Genomic DNA, 24,153 nt, shown 5'->3' on the forward strand with positions numbered 1-24,153 from the left:
CAGCCACTCAATGTTAGTGGTGGCTGTTTAACAGTCTGATGGCCTTGAGATAGAAGCTGTTTTTCAGTCTCTCGGTCCCAGATTTGATGCACCTGTACTGACCTCACCTTCTGGATGATAACGGGGTGAACAGGCAGTGGCTTGGGTGGTTGTTGTCCTTGATGATCTTTATGGCCTTCCTGTAACATCGGGTGGTGTAGGTGTCCTGGAGGGCAGGTAGTTTGCCCCCGGTGATGTGTTGTGCAGACCTCACTACCCTCTGGAGAGCCTTACGGTTGTGGGCGGAGCAGTTGCCGTACCAGGCGGTGATACAGCCTGCCAGGATGCTCTCGATTGTGCATCTGTAGAAGTTTGTGAGTGCTTTTGGTGACAAGCCGAATTTCTTCAGCCTCCTGAGGTTGAAGAGGCGCTGCTGCGCCTTCTTCACGATGCTGTCCGTGTGGGTGGACCAATTCAGTTTGTCTGTGATGTGTATGCCGAGGAACTTAAAACTTGCTACCCTCTCCACTACTCTCCACACACTCCGAGGGCCCTCACCTCCTCCCTGTAGGCCGTCTCGTTGTTGTTGGTAATCAAGCCTACCACTGTTGTGTCGTCCGCAAACTTGATGATTGAGTTGGAGGCGTGCGTGGCCACGCAGTCGTGGGTGAACAGGGAGTACAGGAGAGGGCTCAGAACGCACCCTTGTGGGGCCCCAGTGTTGAGGATCAGCGGGGTGGAGATGTTGTTGCCTACCCTCACCACCTGGGGGCGGCCCGTCAGGAAGTCCAGTACCCAGTTGCACAGGGCGGGGTCGAGACCCAGGGTCTCGAGCTTGATGACGAGCTTGGAGGGTACTATGGTGTTAAATGCCGAGCTGTAGTCGATGAACAGCATTCTCACATAGGTATTCCTCTTGTCCAGGTGGGTTAGGGCAGTGTGCAGTGTGGTTGAGATTGCATCGTCTGTGGACCTATTTGGGCGGTAAGCAAATTGGAGTGGGTCTAGGGTGTCAGGTAGGGTGGAGGTGATATGGTCCTTGACTAGTCTCTCAAAGCACTTCATGATGACGGAAGTGAGCGCTACGGCGCGGTAGTCGTTTAGCTCAGTTACCTTAGCTTTCTTGGGAACAGGAACAATGGTGGCCCTCTTGAAGCATGTGGGAACAGCAGACTGGGATAGGGATTGATTGAATATGTCCGTAAACACACCAGCCAGCTGGTCTGCGCATGCTCTGAGGGCGCGGCTGGGGATGCCGTCTGGGCCTGCAGCCTTGCGAGGGTTAACACGTTTAAATGTTTTACTCACCTCGGCTGCAGTGAAGGAGAGGCCGCATGTTTTGGTTGCAGGCCCTGTCAGTGGCACTGTATTGTCCTCAAAGCGGGCAAAAAAGTTATTTAGTCTGCCTGGGAGCAAGACATCCTGGTCCGTGACGGGGCTGGTTTTCTTTTTGTAATCCGTGATTGACTGTAGACCCTGCCACATACCTCTTGTGTCTGAGCCATTGAATTGAGATTCTACTTTGTCTCTATACTGACGCTTAGCTTGTTTGATTGCCTTGCGGAGGGAATAGCTACACTGTTTGTATTCGGTCATATTTCCGGTCACCTTGCCCTGATTAAAAGCAGTGGTTCGTGCTTTCAGTTTCACGCGAATGCTGCCATCAATCCACGGTTTCTGGTTTGGGAATGTTTTAATCATTGCTATGGGAACGACATCTTCAACGCACGTTCTAATGAACTCGCACACCGAATCAGCGTATTCGTCAATGTTGTTGTCTGACGCAATACAAAACATATCCCAGTCCACGTGATGTAAGCAGTCTTGGAGTGTGGAATCAGATTGGTCGGACCAGCGTTGAACAGAACTCAGCGTGGGAGCTTCTTGTTTTAGTTTCTGTCTGTAGGCAGGGATCAACAAAATGGAGTCGTGGTCAGCTTTTCCGAAAGGAGGGCGGGGCAGGGCCTTATATGCGTCGCGGAAGTTAGAATAGCAGTGATCCAAGGTTTTGCCAGCCCTGGTTGCGCAATCGATATGCTGATACAATTTAGGGAGTCTTGTTTTCAGATTAGCCTTGTTAAAATCCCCAGCTACAATGAATGCAGCCTCAGGGTGTATGGATTCCAGTTTGCAAAGAGTCTAAAAAAGTTTGTTCAGAGCCATCGATGTGTCTGCTTGGGGGGGAATATATACGGCTGTGATTATAATCAAAGAGAATTCCCTTGGTAGATAATGCGGTCGACATTTGATTGTGAGGAATTCTAAATCAGGTGAACAGAAGGACTTGAGTTCCTGTATGCTTTTGTGACCACACCACGTCTCGTTAGCCATAAGGCATACGCCCCCGCCCCTCTTCTTACCAGAAAGATGTTTGTTTCTGTCGGCGCGATGCGTGGAGAAACCAGCTGGCTGCACCGACTCCGATAGCATCTCTCCAGTGAGCCATGTTTCCGTGAAGCAAAGAACGTTACAGTCTCTGATGTCCCTCTGGAATGCTACCCTTGCTCGGATTTCATCAACCTTGTTGTCAAGAGACTGGACATTGGCGAGAAGTATACTGGGGAGTGGTGCACGATGAGCCCGTCTCCGGAGTCTGACCAGAAGACCGCTACGTTTCCCTCTTTTACGAAGTCGTTTTTTTGGGTCGCCGGCTGGGATCTATTCCGTTGTCCTGGGTGAAAGGCAGAACACAGGATCCGCTTCGCAAAAGTCATATTCTTGGTCGTACTGATGGTGAGTTGACGCTGATCTTATATTCAGTAGTTCTTCTCGACTGTATGTAATGAAACCTAAGATGACCTGGGTTACTAATGTAAGAAATAACACGTAAAAAAAAAAAAACACTGCATAGTTTCCTAGGAACGCGAAGTGAGGCGGCCATCTCTGTCGGCACCGGAAGTATGGCTACTATACCACGGCTACAGGCTGTAAGAATAAGGCTGTAACGTAACAAAATGTGAAAAAAGTAAAAGGTCTGAACACTGTATTTCCCATGGCTCTGCGCACACACACACACACATACACACACACACACACAAACATTAGCATACACACAAGCATAGGTGATAGATAATTTCACTATAATGCACAAGCCATTGTCTATTTGCTTATGTAGGTATAAATGCACAAGTCCTTTCTCTCTGCTGAATTTCAAGCTCAACGAACAGAGAAACTAATTATCAATTAATTGGACAGAGATGCAACTGATGGAGGCATCATGCCCATTCTTGGGGATAGTCCCAGATGTCATTAGGCTTTTTTGTTTTTTTCATCTCTCTGATAAAGTCAGTTAAGGCTGAACTCAAATGAACCGACACAGTTCAGTTGGCTTAGTTCAGTAGGTGCTGCATGGTGTCAACAACTAGACACTAGGGTTGAATGGTGGGAACCCGGTTACTGAGATTTACTAAAAAATCATTGCTCCTAAAATCATAACTGCTAGAAATTGATAATAAAAATTGATAAGAAATTGATAATAAATTATTCATATGAACAGCGTGGCGTGAAATTGAACTTTTTTCTTGTAACAGGTTTGTTGCATTTGCTGCAGCCTATGCTACAGTAATATAAAGACCGAATGCGAGGGTAATTTACTCATCTCCATCTGGCTTTCGGCAGTCACCTTACTTTTTAATTGTAAGGATTATTATTTTTGAATTGCATCTGCAGAGTTTTAAAACAGCCTATCACTCGAATATAATTTATTTTAATCAGTGCAAACTCGAGCACTCTTGCAGTCTTTCTCTCCATCAACTCCCTTCATATTTCACCCAAAATAGATCATCCTGTTCTAGATTGATACATAGCCCTATAAATAGATGTCCCAGACTACCTCTTTCAAGTAATAAATTCAATACAGTATTAGCCATATATTTGCCTAATTAATGATCGGTTATGCATAATACGTTTCTAACTTATAGCCTCTGCCTCTTGCACAATACGCACACACTTGTGCTCCGCTGGCCTCTCCTTAAAAATCGTGTCTCATGCAGGAAAAGCTAGACTAGAATAGCTTGCTGGACATCATTTCTTTCTATTTCTTATACAAATAGACTATTCGAAGAGGGATGCAAGCTATTCTTTTGTGAATGTTAAAAATACAGTAGCCAATAGAACTCACAGGTAGTTTGAAACAGTGGAGGCTCCTCAGAGGTGGAAAGGGAGGACATTATTTGGGTGTATTTTTTGTTCTTTCGCTTTCAGTTACCTAGATGAATGCACCTAGCTAGTTTAGCCTACTCAAACACCAGGCTCAAACAACTACTGTACACAGTACTGCATGATTGCAGCGTGTTTACTAACAAGTTAGTTCTAGTAGCTAAAAGAAAAGGTCAGAGGAGGAGAGCGCGTAGATAGTTGAAAGAAGGAATTATACAGTACGAGTCAAAAGTTTGGACACACCTACTCAATCAAGGGTTTTTGTTCATTTTGACTATTTTCTACATTATAGAATAATAGTGAAGACATCAAAACTATGAAATAACACATGGAATTATGTACTAAACAAAAAAAGTGTTAAACAAATCAAAATATATTTTATATTTGAGATTCTTCAAAGTAGCCACCCTTTGCCTTGATGACAGATTTGCACACTCTTGGCATTCTCTCAACTAGCTACACCTGGAATGCTTTTTCAACAGTCTTGAATGAGTTCCCACATATGATGAGCACTTGTTGACTGCTTTTCCTTCACTCTGTGGTCCAACTCTTCCCAAATAATCTCAATTGGGTTGAGGTTGGGTGATTGTGGAGGCCAGGTCATCTGGTGCAGCACTCCATCACGCTCAATGGTCAAATAGCCCTTACACAGCCTGGAGGTGTATTTTGTATCATTGTCCTGTTGAAAAACAAATGATAGTCCTACTAAGTGCAAACCAGATGGGATGGCTTATTACTGCAGAAAGCTGTGGTAGCCATGCTGGTTAAGTGTGCTTTGAATTCTAAATAAATCACAGACAGTGTCACCAGCAAACTACCCCCACACCATCACACCTCCTCCTCCATGCTTCAAGGTGGGAACCACACATGCGGAGATCATCCGTTCACCTACTCTGCGTCTCACAAAGACATTTGGACTCAAATTTGGACTCATCAGACCAGAGGACAGATTTTCACCAGTCAACTATCCATTGTTCGTGTACTCTTGATCCAAGCAAGTGTCTTCTTATTATTGGTGTCCTTTAGTAGTGATTTCTTTGCAGCAATTGAAGAAACTTTCAAAATTCTAGAGATTTTCCGCATTGACTGACCTTCATGTCTTAAAGAAATGATGGACTGTCATTTCTCTTTGCTTATTTGAGCTGTTCTTGCCATAATATGGACTTGGTCTTTTACTAAATAGAGATATCTTCTGTATACCACCCCTGCCTTGTCACAACACAACTGATTGGCTCAAACGCATTAAGAAGGAAAGAAATTCCAGAAATATACTTTTAAGAAGGGCACACATGTTAATTGAAATACATTCCAGGTGACTACCTCATGAAGCTGGTTGGGAGAATGCCAAGTGTGCAACACTGTCATCAAGGCAAGGCAAAGCATGGCTACAAATATAAATGTATTTAGATTTGTTTAACACTTCTTTGGTTACTACATGATTCCATGTGTTATGAAATAACATTTCATAGTGTTGATGTCTTCACTATTATTCTGCAATGTAGAAAATAGTCAAATAAAGAAAAACCCTGAAACCAGTACCTGTGTCCAAAGTTTTGACTGGTACTGTATATACAAAGAGCAAAGTGATCATGCTGTTTTTATATAGAAAGTGAACTTTCTTTGTGTGTGATCAGGGATCTGTTCATTCTGCTGATTCTGTTGAAAAACGTTTCTTAAATGGAACAAAACAGGGATAAACTTACCTGAATTTGTCCAATGGAAAATCTCATTTGCAACTGTTGGACTAATGATACCACCCTAGATCAGCTAGACGCAGGCAAGAGTATGCAAGGCGGTATTAAATGTGTCACTGTCTGTCACCTTGATTACTCAATTCTCTCAAACCGTGTACCTACATTGTATGATGGGTACATAGAAAATGTTAGTATCATGTAGTAGCCTACACCTATCGATGTTACATTGAGCTGGGTGAATGGAATATGAATGACAGTCATCCAATATGCTGTAATAGAAATAAGGCCACGCTCATAAAAAAAATTAAAAATCCTCCCTCATCTTTAACGGCACCAACCTCCACCGGTTTGAAAGAAGAGCAAATGGACTATGGCAGTAAGCTATAGCAGTTAGACACATTCAATCTTTGTGAAGAGAAATGAAAGCCTTCTGCATCTAATTATAGTCCTATAGTTTTCAAGGATGTCATTAGAATGAAGACGATAAGGACAACGAATCGCTTTTCACTGTTGAAAGCGAGGAAGGAATGAAGCAATGATAGAGAAAGAGGAGGTAGGCTAATAACATTAGGGGAAATTATGAAACTATTATGAAACTATATATGCGACAGCCCTATTTTATTTCAACATTTAAATCCAACTTGTAACTTTGTAGTCAACATGTGCTGCACCAGAATCGGTTTGTTCTCTCCCTGCTTTATCATGGTTTGAACGATGTGCGTAATTCCAGTCCATACAATACAATATGGTACATTGATACAGTTCACGCTCAAAAATATTAGCCTACTGTAGCTAGTTTAATTTATTTTCCCCAAGAGAGCATATAGCTAGCAACATCTATGGGCTTGTATGTTTTTCTGTCAGGTGTAATGTGCAGTATAGCCTATATCATACATGTATTGGAGAATCGCACAATCATTTGGGATTTTGGGGCTTGGGCTCATTAAAGGTCTTTAATGTAGGGCTCATACAATAGATATAATGTATTACTCTTCAGGTTCAGGTTGCATCAGGCTTGAATTTTTTGAATCAAATGTCTAATCAAATCCAGACATAGGCCTATTTATATGCTTTATAATGTTTTTGAATGGCACTTCCTGTTCTGGCGGGAAATACCTGGTAACCCGGGAGAAAAGTAATTTATTCTCGAGGTGGAATATTTGTAAATACACGGAAAATATTCAACCATACTAGACACCACCTATATAGGCCTAAGCATGCTATAACGTAGGCGTAGGCCTACTGTACATTGTCTTGTATATATCAATTTCACATGTGATCCTATTGGATGTTAATGGGATAACATGTGACAACATGTAAAAGAAACATGTAATAACATGAAACTACACGTGACAACTGCTAATTAATTTTCACCTGTGAAGGTTTTTCACATGTGAAAATACATTTCCACATGTGTGAGTTAGATTTTCACATGTGAAAGTTTATAATGTTGGTGTGGCATACTATTCTATTTTTATGTTACTCCTAAATCCCCATGATGAATAGAATACTTTTAGTGTAATTTTAACAAATGTGAGATTTACTTTGAAGTCCAAAGCCAGGTGAAATGTGTTATTGACACAGATATGGTAGCAGGAATATCGGCATGCCGTGAACCAGTAGGTTGTGAGTTCATAACCCAGGTGAGAACATGTTGAATAATAATTACTGTAAAAATAAACATAATGTAATCATGTATGTCAAAGTGTGTAAAATATGTAAGTTGAAAGCACTGCGACTGCAAGACGTTCCAGGAACATCCTAACAACGAATTTTTCTTTGCAGGGCATCATCTGGGAAACTTCATGTGAAATATCATCACATGTGAAGTGTTCCAAAACCACATGGTTTCATATGATTTCACATGTGAAAGGTTATGTGATCATGTGAAAATCCACATGTGAAACCTTTTGTGAAATATCATCATATGTGAAGTGTTCCAACACCACATGGTTTCACATGATTTCACATGTGGAAATTTATTTTCCATGTGCAAAACATGGAAAATCCACATATGAAGTGTTATAAATCCACATGGCTTCCCAGGATTTCGCATGTGAAAGGTTATGTGATCATGTGAAAATGTATGTGAAACTTCATGTGAAATATCATCACATGTGAAGTGTACCAAAACCACATGGTTTTCACATGATTTCACATGTGAAAGGTTATGTGATCACATGTGAACATCCACATGTAAAACTTCTTGTGAAATATCATCACATGTCATGTGTTCCAAAACCACATGGTTGAACATGATTTCACATGTGCAAAATGTAGACATTTCACATGTGAAATGATGTGATTTTACACATGTGTAATCATGTGGACTAAGGCCTACCTTGTCTTCAAGTAGATGATTCTCTGCTTGGAAACTAATCACGGGTCTATATACAGTTGAGGTCGGAAGTTTACATACACTTAGGTTGGAGTCATTAAAACTTGTTTTTCAACCACTCCACAAATTTCTTGTTAACAAACTATAATTTTGGCAAGTCGGTTAGTACATCTTCTTTGTGCATGACTCAAGTAATTGTTTACCAACAGATCACTTATAATTCACTGTATCACAATTCCAGTGGGTCAGAAGTTTACATACACTAAGTTGACTGTGCCTTTAAACAGTTTGGAAAATTCCAGAAATGTATGTCATGGCTTTAGAAGCTTCTGATAGGCTAATTGACATCATTTGAGTCAATTGGAGGTGTACCTGTGGATGTATTTCAAGGCCTACCTTCAAACTCAGTGCCTCTTTGCTTGACATCATGGGAAAATCAAAAGAAATCAGCCAAGACCTCAGAAAAACAATTGTAGACCTCCACAAGTCTGGTTCATCCTTAGGATCAATTTCCAAACGCCTGAAGGTACCACGTTTATCTGTACAAACAATAGTAGGCAAGTATAAACACCAAGGGACCATGCAGCCATCATACTGCTAAGAAAGGAGACATGTTCCGTCTCCTAGAGATTAACATACTTTGGTGTGAAAAGTGCAAATCAATCCCAGAACAACAGCAAAGGACCTTGTGAAGATGCTGGAGGAAACAGGTACAAAGGTATCTATATCCACAGTAAAACAAGTCCTATATCGACATAACCTGAAAGGCCACTTAGCAAGGAAGAAGCCACTGCTCCAAAACCGCCATAAAAAAAAGACAGACTATGGATTGCAACTGCACATTGGGACAAAGATTGTACTTTTTGGAGAAATGTGCTCTGGTCTGAAGAAACAAAAATAGAACTGTTTGGCCATAATAACCAAAAAGGGGGAGGCTTGCAAGCTGAAGAACACCATCCCAACCGTGAAGCACGGGGTGGCAGCATCATGTTGTGGGGGTACTTTGCTGCAGGAGGGACTGATGCACTTCACAAAATAGATGGCATCATGAGGATGGAAATGTATGTAGATATATTGAAGCAACATCTCAAGACATCAGTCAGGAAGTTAAAGCTTGGTCGCAAATGGCTCTTCCAAATGGACAATGACCCCAAGCATACTTCCAAAGTTGTGGCAAAATGGCTTAAGGACAACAAAGTCAAGGTATTGGAGTGGCCATCACAAAGCCCTGACCTCAATCCTATAGAAAATGTATGGGCAGAACTGAAAAAGCGTGTGCGAGCAAGAAGGCCTACAAACCTGACTCAGTTGCACCAGCTCTGTCAGGAGGAATGGGCCAAAATTCACCCAACTTATTGTGGGAAGCTTGTGGAAGGCTCCCCAAAACGTTTGACCCAAGTTAAACTTTTTTTAAGGCAATGCTACCAAATACTAATTGAGTGTATGTAAACTTCTGACCCACTAGGAATGTGATGAAAGAAATAAAAGCTGAAATAAATCATTCTCTCTACCATTATTCTGACATTTCACATTCTTAAAATAAAGTGGTGATCCTAACTGACCTAAGACAGGGACTTTTTACTAGGATTATATGTCAAGAATTCTGAAAAACTGAGTTTAAATGTATTTGGCTAAGGTGTATGCAAACTCCCGACTTCAACTGTATAATTTAATCCATTTTGAATTCAGCTTGTAACACAACAAAATAGGAATAGGTCAAGGCGTATGGATACTTTTTGAAGGCACTGTATGTGTTTTCTCGCCCGTATTAGCAGCAAAGATATCTGATATTTAACTTGGCGCTGCTTCGAAAACATATTCAATACAGCATCCATCAAGTCCTATCAAAACTGGAACGTGCCTTTCTTTTAACATAGCTAGATCGCTACTGCTATCTTGTGGCTGTAGGCACCTATTGCTCTCATATGCAAAGATAGGCCATATCCATGCGCTCCAATGAGGTAAGGTGGTTTTCCAGCTGCGAGTTGGCTGAAATATTTGGCCTTGTATCATGGGAAGACGTTGGTCACAAATTCTAACGCCATATCAATGACCCAAACCATTACATAGGCTTATTATGATTGGTTTGAAGTCTGGACCCTGTATCATGATGATGAACTTCAAATAAAATCTCCAGCACTCATGGTCGGTGGTTGATGTATCGGTTTCATCAGTTGCTGTGAAGTAGGCTATGCAACAGATGATAATATGAGAGCATTATCACCCATCGCGCGAAGCCTCCAGTAAAAGCTGGTCCGCCCTTCAGAGCTTCAGCCACAGAACATATTTTTGCACTCGAACAAAACGCATGCGCATCGAGCAGAGCATTTGTCCGTTGCAGACCAGCGCAGACGGATGTGATCGAGGCAAGAATCACCTGTATTCTGGCATCCATGGTGACAGTGAGTACAGTTACATTGGAATTTCCTCTTTGAAATATAATTGAATGCTAAACTGTGAATTAGATTCAACACCAACAATCCAGATGGCAAATGAGAATTCAGTCAGCATAATCTACAATAATGATAATTTTTACACATGATTGAGGACTAGATCATTATTGCCAGCATAGTTTCTTGACAATCTCGTTCTATCTTTGGGATGTAGCTATCCAATTGAATGGTTATGTATTTATTGCTGTAGTCATAACTTGCACCAGATGCCATGTTGTCCATTTTTTAAGAAAAACACCAATGCTTTAAGTATTGTATTATTTCGTTACATGTATTCTTAGTCTTTATTAGAACCTAATACATGCTTAAAATGCTGTCTAACCCCCAAGGATCCATCTGTGTTGCATCTGAGGATGCTAGGATGGAGGCAGTAACGCCTTGTCTGTATAACTAACACCACGCCTCCGTCTTTCTCGTCCAGTGCATTTTTCATCGCAGAGCGCGCTACAATAGTTTGATCCTGCAAATTATAGGCTATAATGCTTGGTAATAGGCGTTTAATAGCTTATATATATTTGTGCATTACTGTCAGTGACCGTAATTTTCGTAGCCAAATGGTACTACATTTCTCGCTATAATAAATTAAAGCTTGGACAGTGTAAAAGTTCGCGCAGGGATCATTCTGTTATGTTGAAGTGGTCAGAGTATTCCGAAAGACATGCGCACTCGAAATTATGTGACGACATGCCATGGTGATTCCCTCAGTAATATTTTTCCTCTGAGATTATTATACAGTACCATGGTTTCATGATGTTGTACCAGTCTTTAAAATGTCGTATTCATCCACATGAAGATATGGATTAGGGATGGATGACTGACACCTGCCTTCTAGTCATCATGTTCTGGACCGAATTGATTGCAGTGTGCTGCATTGTTTTGTCGGGGTGTGTGTTCTCCTGTATTGTGTGTCTGTCCTACATCTTCAGCATGATGTTGTGTCTTGGTCTGCAGCCCATGGGGTCCGAGCGGGTGGAGATGCGCAAGAGACAGATGCAGGTGCACCAGGAAGCTGCTGCCAGTGTTCTCCAAACGCAGCACGGGATGGGGAACACGCCCACCAACGCCTCCAATGCCTGTTGCTTCTGCTGGTGTTGTTGCTGCAGCTGCTCCTGGTAGGTACCACTATACCAAATATTTTTTATAACTAAACCAACATAGACCATAGCCTGTCGTTTCCAATGGGAACAGATTAGTCATAGTGGGAAGAACAAGCAGGGAGGTGGGGAGAGCCAAGCACGAGCTAGTGAGGTTTCCTATTGGCCCGTTCTGGCATATATCTGCATATTTCAGTTAGGGAACGTCTACTTTGTGAAATGTGTGTGTGCAGTAACTCAATTTGCCTTTGCACTCCTTTTAAACAACTAGCTTTTTAAAAACTTTGGCAAAGCCTAAAGTCAACCAAACTTTATAGTTTCTAGTTTTGGGAACATAAAACTGTATTGAGATCAAAAGTTTCATCGATGAGAAAATGTGCAGAATGTAGGCCAAAATCCAAATCCTTCCATCTTCTCCTGCTGCTGCCGGCTGCTGGATTTCGTGGCAATGCCAAGCTGATGCTTCATATTTATACATCCAGTGAAAGATCTGTCTCGTTGTTCTATCTGTGACTATACTGTCCATAGTAAGGGGTTGCTTACCTAACAGCACCCTATTGCATATATAGTGCACTTATTTTGACCAGGATGCATAGGGCTCTTGACAAAAGTAGTGTACTACATAGGGAATAGGGTGCCATTTGGGACATTCAATACTATGCTCCTTCCAACACTCCAAAGTCTTACGCTACATATGCTCTGCCCAGGACACAAACAGCAGAGCATGAAAACTGAGTGTCAGCCGGTTACACACACAGTCTCATTGGGGGAAAAACACACAGGGACATTTATGTTATGGAGTTATTGACATCTACAGTAGGGCAAAAAAGTATTTAGTCAGCCACCAATTGTGCAAGTTCTCCCACTTAAAAAATGAGATGCCTGTAATTTTCATCATGGGTACACTTCAACTATGACAGACAAAATGAGAAAAAAAATCCAGAAAATCACATTGTAGGATTTTTAATGAATTTATTTGCAAATTATGGTGGAAAATAAGTATTTGGTCAATAACAAAAGTTTATCTCAATACTTTGTTATATACCCTTTGTTGGCAATGACAGAGGTCAAACGTTTTCTGTAAGTCTTCACAAGGTTTTCACATATTGTTGCTGGTATTTTGGCCCATTTCTCCATGCAGATCTCCTCTAGAGCAGTGATGTTTTGGGGCTGTTGCTGGGCAACACGGACTTTCAACTCCCTCCAAAGATTTTCTATGGGGTTGAGATCTGGAGACTGGCTAGGCCAATCCAGGACCTTGAAATGCTTCTTACGAAGCCACTCCTTCGTTGCCCGGGCAGTGTGTTTGGGATCATTGTCATGCTGAAAGACCCAGCCACGTTTCATCTTCAATGCCCTTGCTGATGGAAGGAGGTTTTTCACTCAAAATCTCACAATACATGGCCCCCTTCATTCTTTCCTTTACACGGATCAGTCGTCCTGGTCCCTTTGCAGAAAAACAGCCCCAAAGCATGATGTTTCCACCCCCATGCTTCACAGTAGGTATGGTGTTCTTTGGATGCAACTCAGCATTCTTTGTCCTCCAAACACGACAAGTTGAGTTTTTACCAAAAAGTTATATTTTGGTTTCCTCTGACCATATGACATTCTCCCAATCTTCTTCTGGATCATCCAAATGCTCTCTAGCAAACTTCAGATGGGCCTGGACATGTACTGGCTTAAGCAGGGGGACACGTCTGGCAGTGCAGGATTTGAGTCCCTGGCGGCGTAGTGTGTTACTGATGGTAGGCTTTTTTACTTTGGTCCCAGCTCTCTGCAGGTCATTCACTAGGTCCCCCTGTGTGGTTCTGGGATTTTTGCTCACCGTTCTTGTGATCATTATGACCCCACAGGGTTAGATCTTGCGTGGAGCCCCAGATCGAAGGAGATTATCAGTGGTCTTGTATGTCTTCCATTTCCTAATAATTGCTCCCACAGTTGATTTCTTCAAACCAAGCTGCTTACCTATTGCAGATTTAGTCTTCCCAGCCTGGTGCAGGACTACAAATTTGTTTCTGGTGTCCTTTGACAGCTCTTTGGTCTTGGCCATAGTGGAGTTTGGAGTGTGACTGATTGAGGTTGTGGACAGGTGTCGTTTATACTGATAACAAGTTCAAACAGGTGCCATTAATACAGGTAACGAGTGGAGGACAGAGGGGCCTCTTAAATAAGAAGTTACAGGTCTGTGAGAGCCAGAAATCTGGCTTGTTTGTAGGTTACCAAATACTTATTTTCCACCATAATTTGCAAATAAATTCATTAAAAATCCTAGAATGTGATTTTCTGGATTTTTCTTTCTCATTTTGTCTATCATAGTTGAAGTGTACCTATGATGAAAATTACAGGCCTCTCTCATCTTTTTAAGTGGGAGAACATGCACAATTGGTGGCTGACTAAATACTTTTTTGCCCCACTGTACGTAAGCAAGTTATGCCTCTTCCTGTTGTGTGCAGAATAAGATCATGCTTATTCAGTCCCCATTGAGTGGGAATAGTCTCTAACCAATTCAGTTATGCTAATTGTCGCAGCGCTACAGAGTGTGGCCGGGGAGCACAGATGTGGTGGATTCTCACAGGGCTTTAATTAGACTACAGGTGACTGCCACACCAGGTGTTGCAACACATCTCCAAGGACTGGATGACAGTAGTGTTTACAGAAGCCCCCTGCAGAGCTCACGAAGCAGGATGTGCACCTCCCACCACTTTTTTTCACCGCTTGAAACTAACAACATGCCTCTCTATCTGCTACCCACCATCCCAATTGACAATAGCAGAAACACACATTGTACATTGATACATTTTCTATTTCTATTGTTTTTCACTGTTTTTCAGTCTGACTGTTAGGGCGGAGGATGAGAGGATAAAAAAAAACACCTATGAGAGGAGAGCAGAGGAAATCGCAAACTGTGATGACAGGTAACTTCTGGAATACTCTGGTCGCCGTTAGCGATCAACATCAAAATCATATAACACTTCACTAGTTCAAGATTTCAGTCAATCAGAGGACTATGGTTGTGTGAGCATATAGGTCTTAAGATTATGCATATCATTGATTAGAATATTGTGATAAATATTGTATAATAATGAGAATCAGCTCTTCACAAGTATATCCCCTATACAGCTAGCCACATAATGTAAGAAAAAAAGAAGAGGGGATATAGTTTAGCCTGTTTAATGTCGACTTTAAATGCGGTCTCTAGACATGGAGATCCTATTAAATGACTTGTATGTAATTTAATGTTCCGAGTAATTATATGTTCGGAGTTCCATATGTAATTGTATGGAGCTAGAGCTGAAACATTGACATTGAACAGTCTCAACGATATCTACTGTATGAAATAAAGCTCATGGTCCCTCTTTTGTAGCCCCAAGCCTATTCTGGAGGATGCGATGACATGGACCATGTCATTTGAGAGGCTGATGAAGAGCTCTGCAGGGCGGGGCTGCTTCCGCCAGTTCCTGAGGACAGAGTTCAGTGAAGAGAACATGATGTTCTGGTTGGCCTGCGAGGAGCTGAAGAAGGAGACCAACAAAACTGTGGTGGAGGATAAAGTACGACAGATCTACAAGGACTTCATCTCCATCCTCTCCCCTAAAGAGGTGAGCCTACACCACCCTAGGCATTTATATGACTGAGGTGGTTTACTCTAATTACGCTCTAAGTTCAAGCAATAAGCCTATCATTTTTCTCTCTCTATAGAGTATTCTTATTCCCTTTAAATGGTTATTTCCTTCTCCAGGTGAGTTTGGACTCGCGTGTTCGAGACGTGATTAACAAGAACATGTTGGAGCCCACGTCGCACACGTTCGAAGACGCCCAGCAGCAGATCTACACGCTAATGCAGAGAGACTCATACCCACGCTACATGAACTCCACAGCGTACGCAGAGCTGCTGCAGGACCTGGCTGAACAGCCACCTGCCACAGAGCCATAGACTCTCACTCACCATCAATCACTCTGCACTGCTTTTAGAGGACACTTGTCTTATCCAAAGGGGGTTTTAGGTTTAGCTTTCAGTTACAGTTCAAATGTTGATTGATCAACAGGTTAATAAGCTGTATTTGCCAAACAGTATTTATTAAGGTGTAAACTACTGTTTATATTACCTTGAATATTGACTTTCCAAAATACTCAGAGCAAGCAAGAACATCCGCTAGATTTAGTTCCCGATTGCATATATATATATATTTATATTTTTATATATTCCCTAGCGCTTGGCATTGCACTTTTCTGAGGGGGAAGCATGTTGTATCAGTGAGCACTGCATTCGTGTGTAGGTCTATTGTCAGCCTTAAAGCATAAAATTAGGTTTGACTTATTGTTAAGAAGACATGGGGAAGTGCCTTGGCATTAGATCATTCACCTTCAAGATCGTTTGAATAAAATATCACAGAAATGGTGCAACAGTTGATCACAATAATAGTAACTTTTTACATATAGTGTAAGCTGATACCTGGAAATAGATCTTGCCTGTGGATTTTAATATTGTGATGCTGATTCAGTCCAATTTTTTTTCTCACACAAAACGTAAACAGGAATATAATATATGTATGAAATAAATAGAATGTGACCATTCATATATGGTATTTGTGTATTGAATTGACAGAACATTGCTTCCAATTCTTACAAATCTATTAAAGCACAATACTTTTATGCCATATTCTTATTTGACTCTTGCATTATATCAGGCTTTTATACATTCATTAAGTTATTTATTACAAATCAACATATTAAGAATCATATTTTCAAACCATACAATCTAAGATACTCCCAACACATGTATTCCCTGGGAAAGATGGCATCCCAATAGCAAACAGCTACACTACTGGCAACTGACAACATTAACGATTCGAATACTGAGGATTCCACCTGGCTCCAGCAGAAAATACAATAGTTTTAGTTATGATGTCCCTCACCCCAGTTTGTCTCTAGCCCTAGGGCCTGTCTCGGACTCTGTCTCTGACAGCCAGAGTTAGCAGGTTCTATTGAGTGAGGTCTGTGGTTCAGACAGTCTATGGAGCGTCACAGGTGTCACCTTCGATGAGCTCCGATGGTGGTGGGTGTGTGGGTCTAACTGTTAGATTGGAGGAAGCTGCTTTTCAATAAACTGCTTGATATCCATCATTTCCTGTGGGATGCAAGAAAGACAAGTATTACTGCACAAAATATAAAGTCATTTCATATCAATTCAATAGTGCATGTCCAAAGTCTTCAAAAAGTGCCAATCTTCATTCTAGTCTCTTCTCACAGCCACTGTGCAAACCATACTAACCTCAGGGCAGGCACTGTGTGGCATTCTGGGATAGGTCTTGAAGATGATGTTGGATGGATTGCAGAGGGTCTTTAGCTTCTCTACAGTGAGACATCCAAACATTACGGGCACCAGAGGGTCCGCCTCGCCATGGCACTGCAGGACATGCATCTCATTGTTGGCAGAGTTTCTCGATGCCTGAAAACATATTTCATTATGGTTATATTTCAAATCAGCTACAATTTGCAATGCCTCTTAAATGATTTGGTCTGTCTTGGACTTTAAACATTGTTGATTTGTGTGATTTGGTAAAGTAACAAGCTGATAGACTGTTTGCATTCCAAAACAATTGTATGGATCATATGCATAACCTAAGTGCACCACAGAACCCTTCTAATTGTATTACCTGGGGGAAGGAGTTCCGTAGAGGGAGCCAGCAGCTGAGGGCAACCACTCCCCCCAGCTTCTGTTGGGTTGTAAGAGCTGTGTACAGAGACAGCGCTCCACCCTATTTATGCCAAAGCACACAAAAACATGAATACTCACTGTCTTACCACTGAATGATGTAGATTTCAGCATTGTTTTACAGTTTTCTGTTGTCATACACTAGTCTACCTGAGAAAATCCACCAAGAACAATTCTGTGTGATGGTATTCCATTCTTCACTTCTTGATCTATCAGTGCTTTAACTGAGGAGATTGGAAGCAGTAAATCAAATCAAGCTCAAATAGAATCATGTCAAGCTCAAGTTCATACCGTTTTAAACTTCCATCATACTGTAATGTCCTAGTACTGCTACATTCAAACCTACTACTCTAACTTACTATTCTCTGAAGCCTGTTTAATACCAGCTTCGTCTTCCTCTGCATCTGTTTGCAATCCGATGATGTCAAACCTAAAACATAGAGGGGGGTGATTAACCCAAATAGTACTGTTCTTCGATATTGCCTACTTTATATCAAATGAAAGAGACTTCCCTTCTTACCAGGAGGGCATGGACATCCCCATGTTTAATGTAACAGGCTTGATTGGACTGAAAAATCAAAATAACAAAAATATTTCAATGTCAGTAATAAATGTGTATACTAAACCCAATGTCATCAATAATCACTATCATCAACATTATCCAAATACAGGAGCTGTACTTGTCCACAGAGGTACTCACGCGTGAGGACAGATGTATTTCACATGTGGTGTCCGGATCCCAGCAAAGGCCTCTGCCCAGCCATGGCTATGAACAAAAGCAAATGACATGTTATGAGCTATAGACTATAGTGAAAGGGAATAATAACAACAGATAACCCTGAAGTCAATGGTGAGTGGAAGGAGTAAGATGAGGGATGAAACTAATGAGCTGCACATACCCAGTGTCACCTAGGCCATGAAGAAATATCACCTGTAATGCAAAATATATACATAAATGTACAATGTGGTTAGCTTTATTGACAACACTTCAATGTCTATGGTTGGTAAATCTAGGTCAGGGGTGGCCAACCCTCCACCTGGAGAGCTACTGTGCAGGATTTTGTTACAGCCCTACACTAAAACACTTGATTCTAGCTTCCCACTAGTGGTCTTTTACTGAGAATACAGACGTAAGTGAGACTATAGTTTTAATGTGAGGGCAAGTTATTGTCCGCAACAATAAACTATGCATTCAAAACTCGCTGTCAAAAAATCATTTTAACTCACCGCTGCAGTGGCTTTCCGAGCGGCAGGTACAATAGCAGGCAAGGGCACTGACATACTATTACCGCACATACAACGTACAGGCAGCTATTCTCCAAGAGAATTGACAATGTATCCTTGGATGGAACGAAAACGTTAAATTTGTATCGCCCTTGTTATTACATGCGATAGTTGCGGGAACAGTATGTTTTCGTACTCGCGGGCATCAGTTTGGCAAAGAGAGAGCGCAGTAAGAATTCATTAACTGGTAAACCCAGTGGATAGGACAATGTACTAATCCATTCAATTCGTAGAAAATACAGATGGTCTAAAAGTCTGTGAAACAATGGCACTTCCGTTTCCGGCAAATGCCAGATTATGTGTCACGTGAGCCATATCCATGGTAGCCGATTTTGTCCTTGGGTGACGTTGACATGTGGAGAGGACGATGTCTTTTACGAGAAAACCTAGTGGGAAGGCATTAGATATTTTGCAGAATTTGCCTCGTATTTCATTAGCAAACTTACGACCTGAACCGGGGACCAAGAAGGCTGTAAGTATGCGTTTACCAGACCATCAGTTGCTGAATAGCTAGCAAGCTAACTAGCATGGCTAGTAGTAGCCATCAGCTAACGTTAGCTAGCTACTGTAATTTAGCCAGCTAAAGATGGCTTGCTTGTACAAATAGTAGCTATCTATAGCTAAATCTTTTGTTTACCCCTAGAATGTAAGCACAACATCTGATTTTAACACAATTGGTCAGTTATCATCACTGTATGCTATATCAAACACAAGCAAATAGCATAGTAGTTATCATTTCTAGTCAGACAGTTTTGGTCTCGTCTCAAACAGACATTCGTTGCATGAATTCATTGTGCCCATGACAAACAATTTGCGATTAATTACTATGGATATATTATTGAACATTAATAGTGAAGAATATGTACAGCTGTTCTAACGCTGGTATTTTTCATATTGTCTATTATTTTGCAGGAGAAGAAGCGAGGCAGAGGCCAACATGGAGGAAACAGAAGTGGCCGGGGTCACAAGGGGGAGAGGCAGCGAGGCAACCGACCTCGTCTGGGGTTCGAGGGGGGTCAGACTCCCTTCTATCTAGCCATCCCAAAATACGGCTACAATGAGGGACACAGGTAAATACATTGATGTCCATTGTTGAACACTCCATGTTCTATCATCAAATGATGATACTATACAGAGTTGGTGGCCAAGAAGCAAAAGAGGCCTTGTAACTTTTCATACTGCATCTCTGTACATACATAGCTAGAGACAGGAGATTATACTCACAAATTTGTGCTCTTCTTCCCAGTCGGCGGGCTCAGTACCAGCCCCTGACCCTGAACAGGCTGCAGTATCTGATTGACCTGGGCCGGGTTGACCCCACTCAGCCCATTGACCTGACTCAGCTGGTTAATGGCAGGGGAGTGACCATCCAGCCACAGAAGAGGGACTATGGTGTTCAGCTTGTTGGCGAGGTAAGATGGTTGTCTTGGCTACGTTCACACGTAAACTGTCATAGCTAGCTGATGTCTCCGCTTGATTTGGAGAGTTAATTGTTACAGAAGCATCAATTAAACATTGGAGATGAAGCACAATCTCACAAAGGCAGTTAAGTGCTTATGTGTATGTGTAAGATATGTTAATCGTACTCTCCTTGCATTGTGTTTTGTCCAAATAAATCACCCCAGCCAGTGGTCCCAGTTGATCATGATTTATTAGCTGTTGTTAAATAGGAAACAGCATGTTAGTTGTGCAGGGCTTAATGATGTCAATGGCAAAATCCCTTGCATCACATTTTCATACTGGGGAGACCTGACGTTCGATCTCCCCCTATCTGCAAGCGGGGCCAATAACACACCATGTCATCGGAATTGAACCAACCAATAAGAATGCTTGAACATTAAATACACCTTTCTTTAGAGGCAAGTGGAAACATAACCAACCCTGTTACATTCTCCCCCACTGAATTACACTTGCATACTATAAAGAAACAAAACGAGGTATGCAATACCTTGCAATATATATGTCACTAAATATTCCAGTGCAAAGACTATTCTCTAAAGAGAATTAGGGGAATTTAAAGACCCCTTAGGAAAGCATGCATGTTACATGTTCAGTACACTCAGTGACAATAAGAACCTTCATCGTGGACACCCTTCAAAACTGTCGCCCTCATGGAGGTGGGTTCTACATACTGGTACGTCTTCTTTTTTGACAGCAAACTTTTGGTAACGCGATATAGTACACCCATTTTCAGAGTGAGCTTCTCCCAGGTCTTCAGAATCTGCAGAGCCTCGAGTGGTTCATGCCCACGTTTCCTCCTAAAAGGTCTCCGGCCCCTGTCCACGTAGAAGACAACTCTGGCGAGTGCGTCATCCTGGCGCTGCTTTGATATCAGGTCGTCACGGGATAGCACTCTCACATCTGACATCTCAGATGGCACCAGTGACTGAGTGAGCTGAGGCAGTAGCAGAACACCGTTCTGTAGACCAGCCTCCCCTTGCGACCTCAGGACTGCTGGCACCACTTCATTTGACAGAGAACCAGGAGAAGGATGGGAGGTAGTTTGGCAGTCCACGACAATTTCACAGGCATCTGCCTCAATTGAAGCTGAGCAGCTCTCGAGGTTGAATGGGTGGTTCGACCAGCGGAACACATCTTGCACCTTCTCAGCATGAACTCCTGCAGCTTCTACCAGCAGGGACTTGTATGGAACCCTTGTGATGCGGTGGAGAGTGCTCTGCTGCACAAATGGCTGTCTACTGCGTGCATCAGCAATGACATTCTTGGGACCGGGGATGTACTTGATGTCAAACTCGAATGGAGTGAGTTTAGCAAACCATCTCTGTTCACAGGCTGGCCTAGCATGACCTGATCGAGGAGAGCTCGTTTCAACTGACTAAAGACCTGTTTGCACTCACCAGTCCAGTCTGCTGCTGTGAGTTTCCTATGGATTCCTCATTTCCTCTTGCCTTTCCCATGGCTTGGTGCCTTCGTCCCAGTTGTCAGCCCATGCAGAGGCTTAGTGATGGTGGAGCACCCCTCAATGAACTCCTGGTAATAGACTATCATTCCGAGAGAACCGAATCTTCCCCTGGGAGGGCACATCCGTGTTATCCTCCATGAGATCCTTCTCTGTTATCCCTGCAATAGCCTTCACTTTTTCTGGGTCTGTGGCCACACCTCCTTCACTGATGACATGCCCCAAGAACCGCACTGACCTCTTCATGAAATGGCATTTCTTTGGAGCCAACTTCAGATTATGGGCTTTGAGACGCTCAAAAACGGACTCCAAGCATTGCAATCCAAGTTCTTCAGTCGGGGCAAAAACCAACACACCTTGTCATCGTAATTGAACCAACCAATAAGAATGCTTGAACATTAAATACACCTTTCTTTAGAGGCACGTGGAAACATAACCAACCCGGTTACATATGTAATGCAAGGAGTATGGCTATTTCTTGAACTGCATTGTTGGTTAAGGGCTTGTAATTAAGCATTTCACGGTAAGGTCTACTACACCTGTTGTATTCGGCTCATGTGACAAGTAACATTTGATTTAGATTTTATTTGGATCTGTAGTTTAGTGCACCTATCTTTTGCCAGTAGGTGGCAGTATTTAGTTAAGATTGTAGCTGTCATTATGATACCCAAAGACTGTTTTTCCCATCCCACTAGTTTGTTCTGTTTTGGAAGTCTATTTTATTTAATGTTGCATCCAATTGTGTGTGTTACTAGGGTGCTGGTATCTTTGCGGCGAAAGTCAACATAGAAGTTCAGATGGCGTCTGAAGAGGCCATTGCTGCCATTGAGAGAAACGGAGGGATAGTCACTACAGGTTTCTATGACCCCAGAAGTCTTGGTGAGTAGTAGTGACACGTTAGGCCAAAACTTAATGATCTTGCCACGACGCCACTTAAATTGTATGCATTTTGGAGTGTTTGTAACCCTGTGCTTTCTTCTTGTCTGTTAGCGGTCCTCTGTAAGCCTGTCCCATTCTTCATAAGTGGACAGCCCATTCCAAAGAGAATGTTGCCTGGGGAAGACATGGTCCCCTACTACACAGATGCTGCCAACCGGGGTTACCTGGCAGATCCAGAGAAGATTCAAAAAGCACGGATAGCCTTGGCCCAGAAGTATGGCTACGTTTTACCGGACATTTCCAAAGACAAATTGTTCCACATGCTCTCTATGATAAAGGACCCCAGACAGATCTTCTTTGGCCTCTCGCCAGGCTGGGTCGTCAACATGGCCGAGAAGAAGATACTGAAACCGACTGATGATAAACTGCTCCAATATTACAGTTCATAAATGATTTAAATTTACATGCTCTGTTGATGTACATATATGTCGTGATTTTTTTTGTGATTGTTTTTAAAAGGAATGTCTCTGAGCCCAACTTGACAATAGATTCAGCTTTTCTTAACACCACTGATCTACTGCGTGTGTTGTATTAAATATTCATAATTTAGTGCCATTGTTCTGTCGTTCATCTTAGGGGTGTTTCACCCAAGATCTGACAATGTATTTCTACGGTGCAGCTCTGTATGTAATGCACCATGCTTTATGATCAACGCTTATAGTGGATGGAGGAGTTCATTTCGATTAGGTTACAAACATGGTACTGTCGTGCACTGATCAGGGAAATTCTTGGGATAGCGGACACTTGGACTAATGTGTTGACTTTGATAAGTAACCCCACTGCAGTCTCGGATGAAAGTGCTGTAATGATCACTTCCGCTGGTGGTGCTTTAGTTCCCCTAGCTGGAAACACCAATGTCCAACATGATGGAAGGAACATAGACCCCAACAGGTGAGGGGGAAATAAGAAACATAAGATGACTCAAAGAATGAAAACAGGAAGCAGATGCCTGCTGATGTGTGTTAAATGTAAAATGGGTTGCCTTGGCTGGAGAAGGGGGAGTTTGAAATGAGTCATAGGCAGCTGTATCCTGGCCTGGACGTTCAAACGACTGTACCCCCCCCTTGTTTGGAACACAATCTGAGGCACACACACTTGTAGTTCTACCCCTGTTATGATCTAAAGCTGACTGATATGTTAAGAGTATTTAGAAAATGCCATGATTGTATTGATGTAATGCTCCAAAATCACTTCCTGATTGCTATCTAAATGATAACCCTTTCCGGCAATACTAGGATGAGGCATTCCACATCAATAAAATAATAAATCAAATCAGAAAAGGCCCTTATATTCATACAGTATTTCCCATCCCACTTCTATTTTTTTTTTTAAGACAAAACGTTCTCCATAAATAACTTGGTATTCTACGCTGACATTGTCTTTCTGCTGCATGAAAGTCTTTATCTAGGGAAGCATATGTTTGTGTGTGAGCGTGTAGGGGAGCCGCAGCACCTCAGTAGTCCCACTGCCATGCTCTTTATACTCGTACTGATGATGCAGGGATTTTCAATAGAAATAAACTTTACTTCGGTTCATATGAACTGAACACTGTTGATATGAATTTACTTGTATTATTTT

The 24,153-nt window shown here is 42.0% G+C and overlaps 3 protein-coding genes across 3 annotated transcripts; 2 read left to right on the top strand and 1 right to left on the bottom strand.

The window, feature by feature from the left end:
• The first annotated feature begins 10,389 nt into the window (after positions 1–10,389).
• LOC112227957 (regulator of G-protein signaling 20-like) lies at positions 10,390–16,291 on the top strand. The gene is made up of 5 exons (XM_024392999.2): positions 10,390–10,571; positions 11,574–11,734; positions 14,548–14,631; positions 15,081–15,315; positions 15,456–16,291. Exons 1-5 carry the CDS (start codon positions 10,563–10,565, stop codon positions 15,648–15,650), a joined length of 684 nt encoding a protein of 227 aa, XP_024248767.1. The 5' UTR covers positions 10,390–10,562; the 3' UTR covers positions 15,651–16,291.
• A 2-nt stretch (positions 16,292–16,293) lies between these two features.
• On the bottom strand, positions 16,294–18,900 carry lypla1 (lysophospholipase 1). Its single transcript, XM_024392998.2, has 9 exons — positions 18,660–18,900; positions 18,332–18,363; positions 18,133–18,198; positions 17,953–18,000; positions 17,792–17,862; positions 17,583–17,656; positions 17,374–17,475; positions 16,989–17,165; positions 16,294–16,844 (listed from the first exon to the last, which is right to left on the bottom strand). The coding sequence occupies exons 1-9, from the start codon at positions 18,726–18,728 to the stop codon at positions 16,794–16,796; spliced, it is 690 nt and encodes a 229-aa protein (XP_024248766.1). The 5' UTR covers positions 18,729–18,900; the 3' UTR covers positions 16,294–16,793.
• Positions 18,901–19,004: 104 nt separating this feature from the next.
• On the top strand, positions 19,005–23,124 carry LOC112227955 (39S ribosomal protein L15, mitochondrial). Its single transcript, XM_024392997.2, has 5 exons — positions 19,005–19,188; positions 19,629–19,786; positions 19,963–20,128; positions 22,392–22,515; positions 22,627–23,124. The coding sequence occupies exons 1-5, from the start codon at positions 19,084–19,086 to the stop codon at positions 22,962–22,964; spliced, it is 891 nt and encodes a 296-aa protein (XP_024248765.1). The 5' UTR covers positions 19,005–19,083; the 3' UTR covers positions 22,965–23,124.
• The last annotated feature ends 1,029 nt before the right edge of the window (positions 23,125–24,153 follow it).

Source organism: Oncorhynchus tshawytscha, linkage group LG29, assembly GCF_018296145.1.
Source record: "Oncorhynchus tshawytscha isolate Ot180627B linkage group LG29, Otsh_v2.0, whole genome shotgun sequence".
NCBI classification, from domain to species: domain Eukaryota; kingdom Metazoa; phylum Chordata; class Actinopteri; order Salmoniformes; family Salmonidae; genus Oncorhynchus; species Oncorhynchus tshawytscha.

Coding starts and splice junctions, on each gene's coding strand:
- LOC112227957 (XM_024392999.2), top strand. Junction 11,735..14,547: donor TGTTGCTGCAGCTGCTCCTG/GTAGGTACCACT, acceptor ACTGTTTTTCAG/TCTGACTGTTAGGGCGGAGG. Junction 15,316..15,455: donor CCATCCTCTCCCCTAAAGAG/GTGAGCCTACAC, acceptor TTCCTTCTCCAG/GTGAGTTTGGACTCGCGTGT.
- lypla1 (XM_024392998.2), bottom strand. CDS start 18,728: ATGTGCGGTAATAGTATGTCAGTGCCCTTGCCTGCTATTGTACCTGCC. Junction 17,863..17,952: donor GGGATGTCCATGCCCTCCTG/GTAAGAAGGGAA, acceptor TCTATGTTTTAG/GTTTGACATCATCGGATTGC. Junction 16,845..16,988: donor CACACAGTGCCTGCCCTGAG/GTTAGTATGGTT, acceptor TGCATCCCACAG/GAAATGATGGATATCAAGCA.
- LOC112227955 (XM_024392997.2), top strand. CDS start 19,084: ATGTCTTTTACGAGAAAACCTAGTGGGAAGGCATTAGATATTTTGCAG. Junction 19,189..19,628: donor AACCGGGGACCAAGAAGGCT/GTAAGTATGCGT, acceptor ATTATTTTGCAG/GAGAAGAAGCGAGGCAGAGG. Junction 19,787..19,962: donor GGCTACAATGAGGGACACAG/GTAAATACATTG, acceptor TCTTCTTCCCAG/TCGGCGGGCTCAGTACCAGC.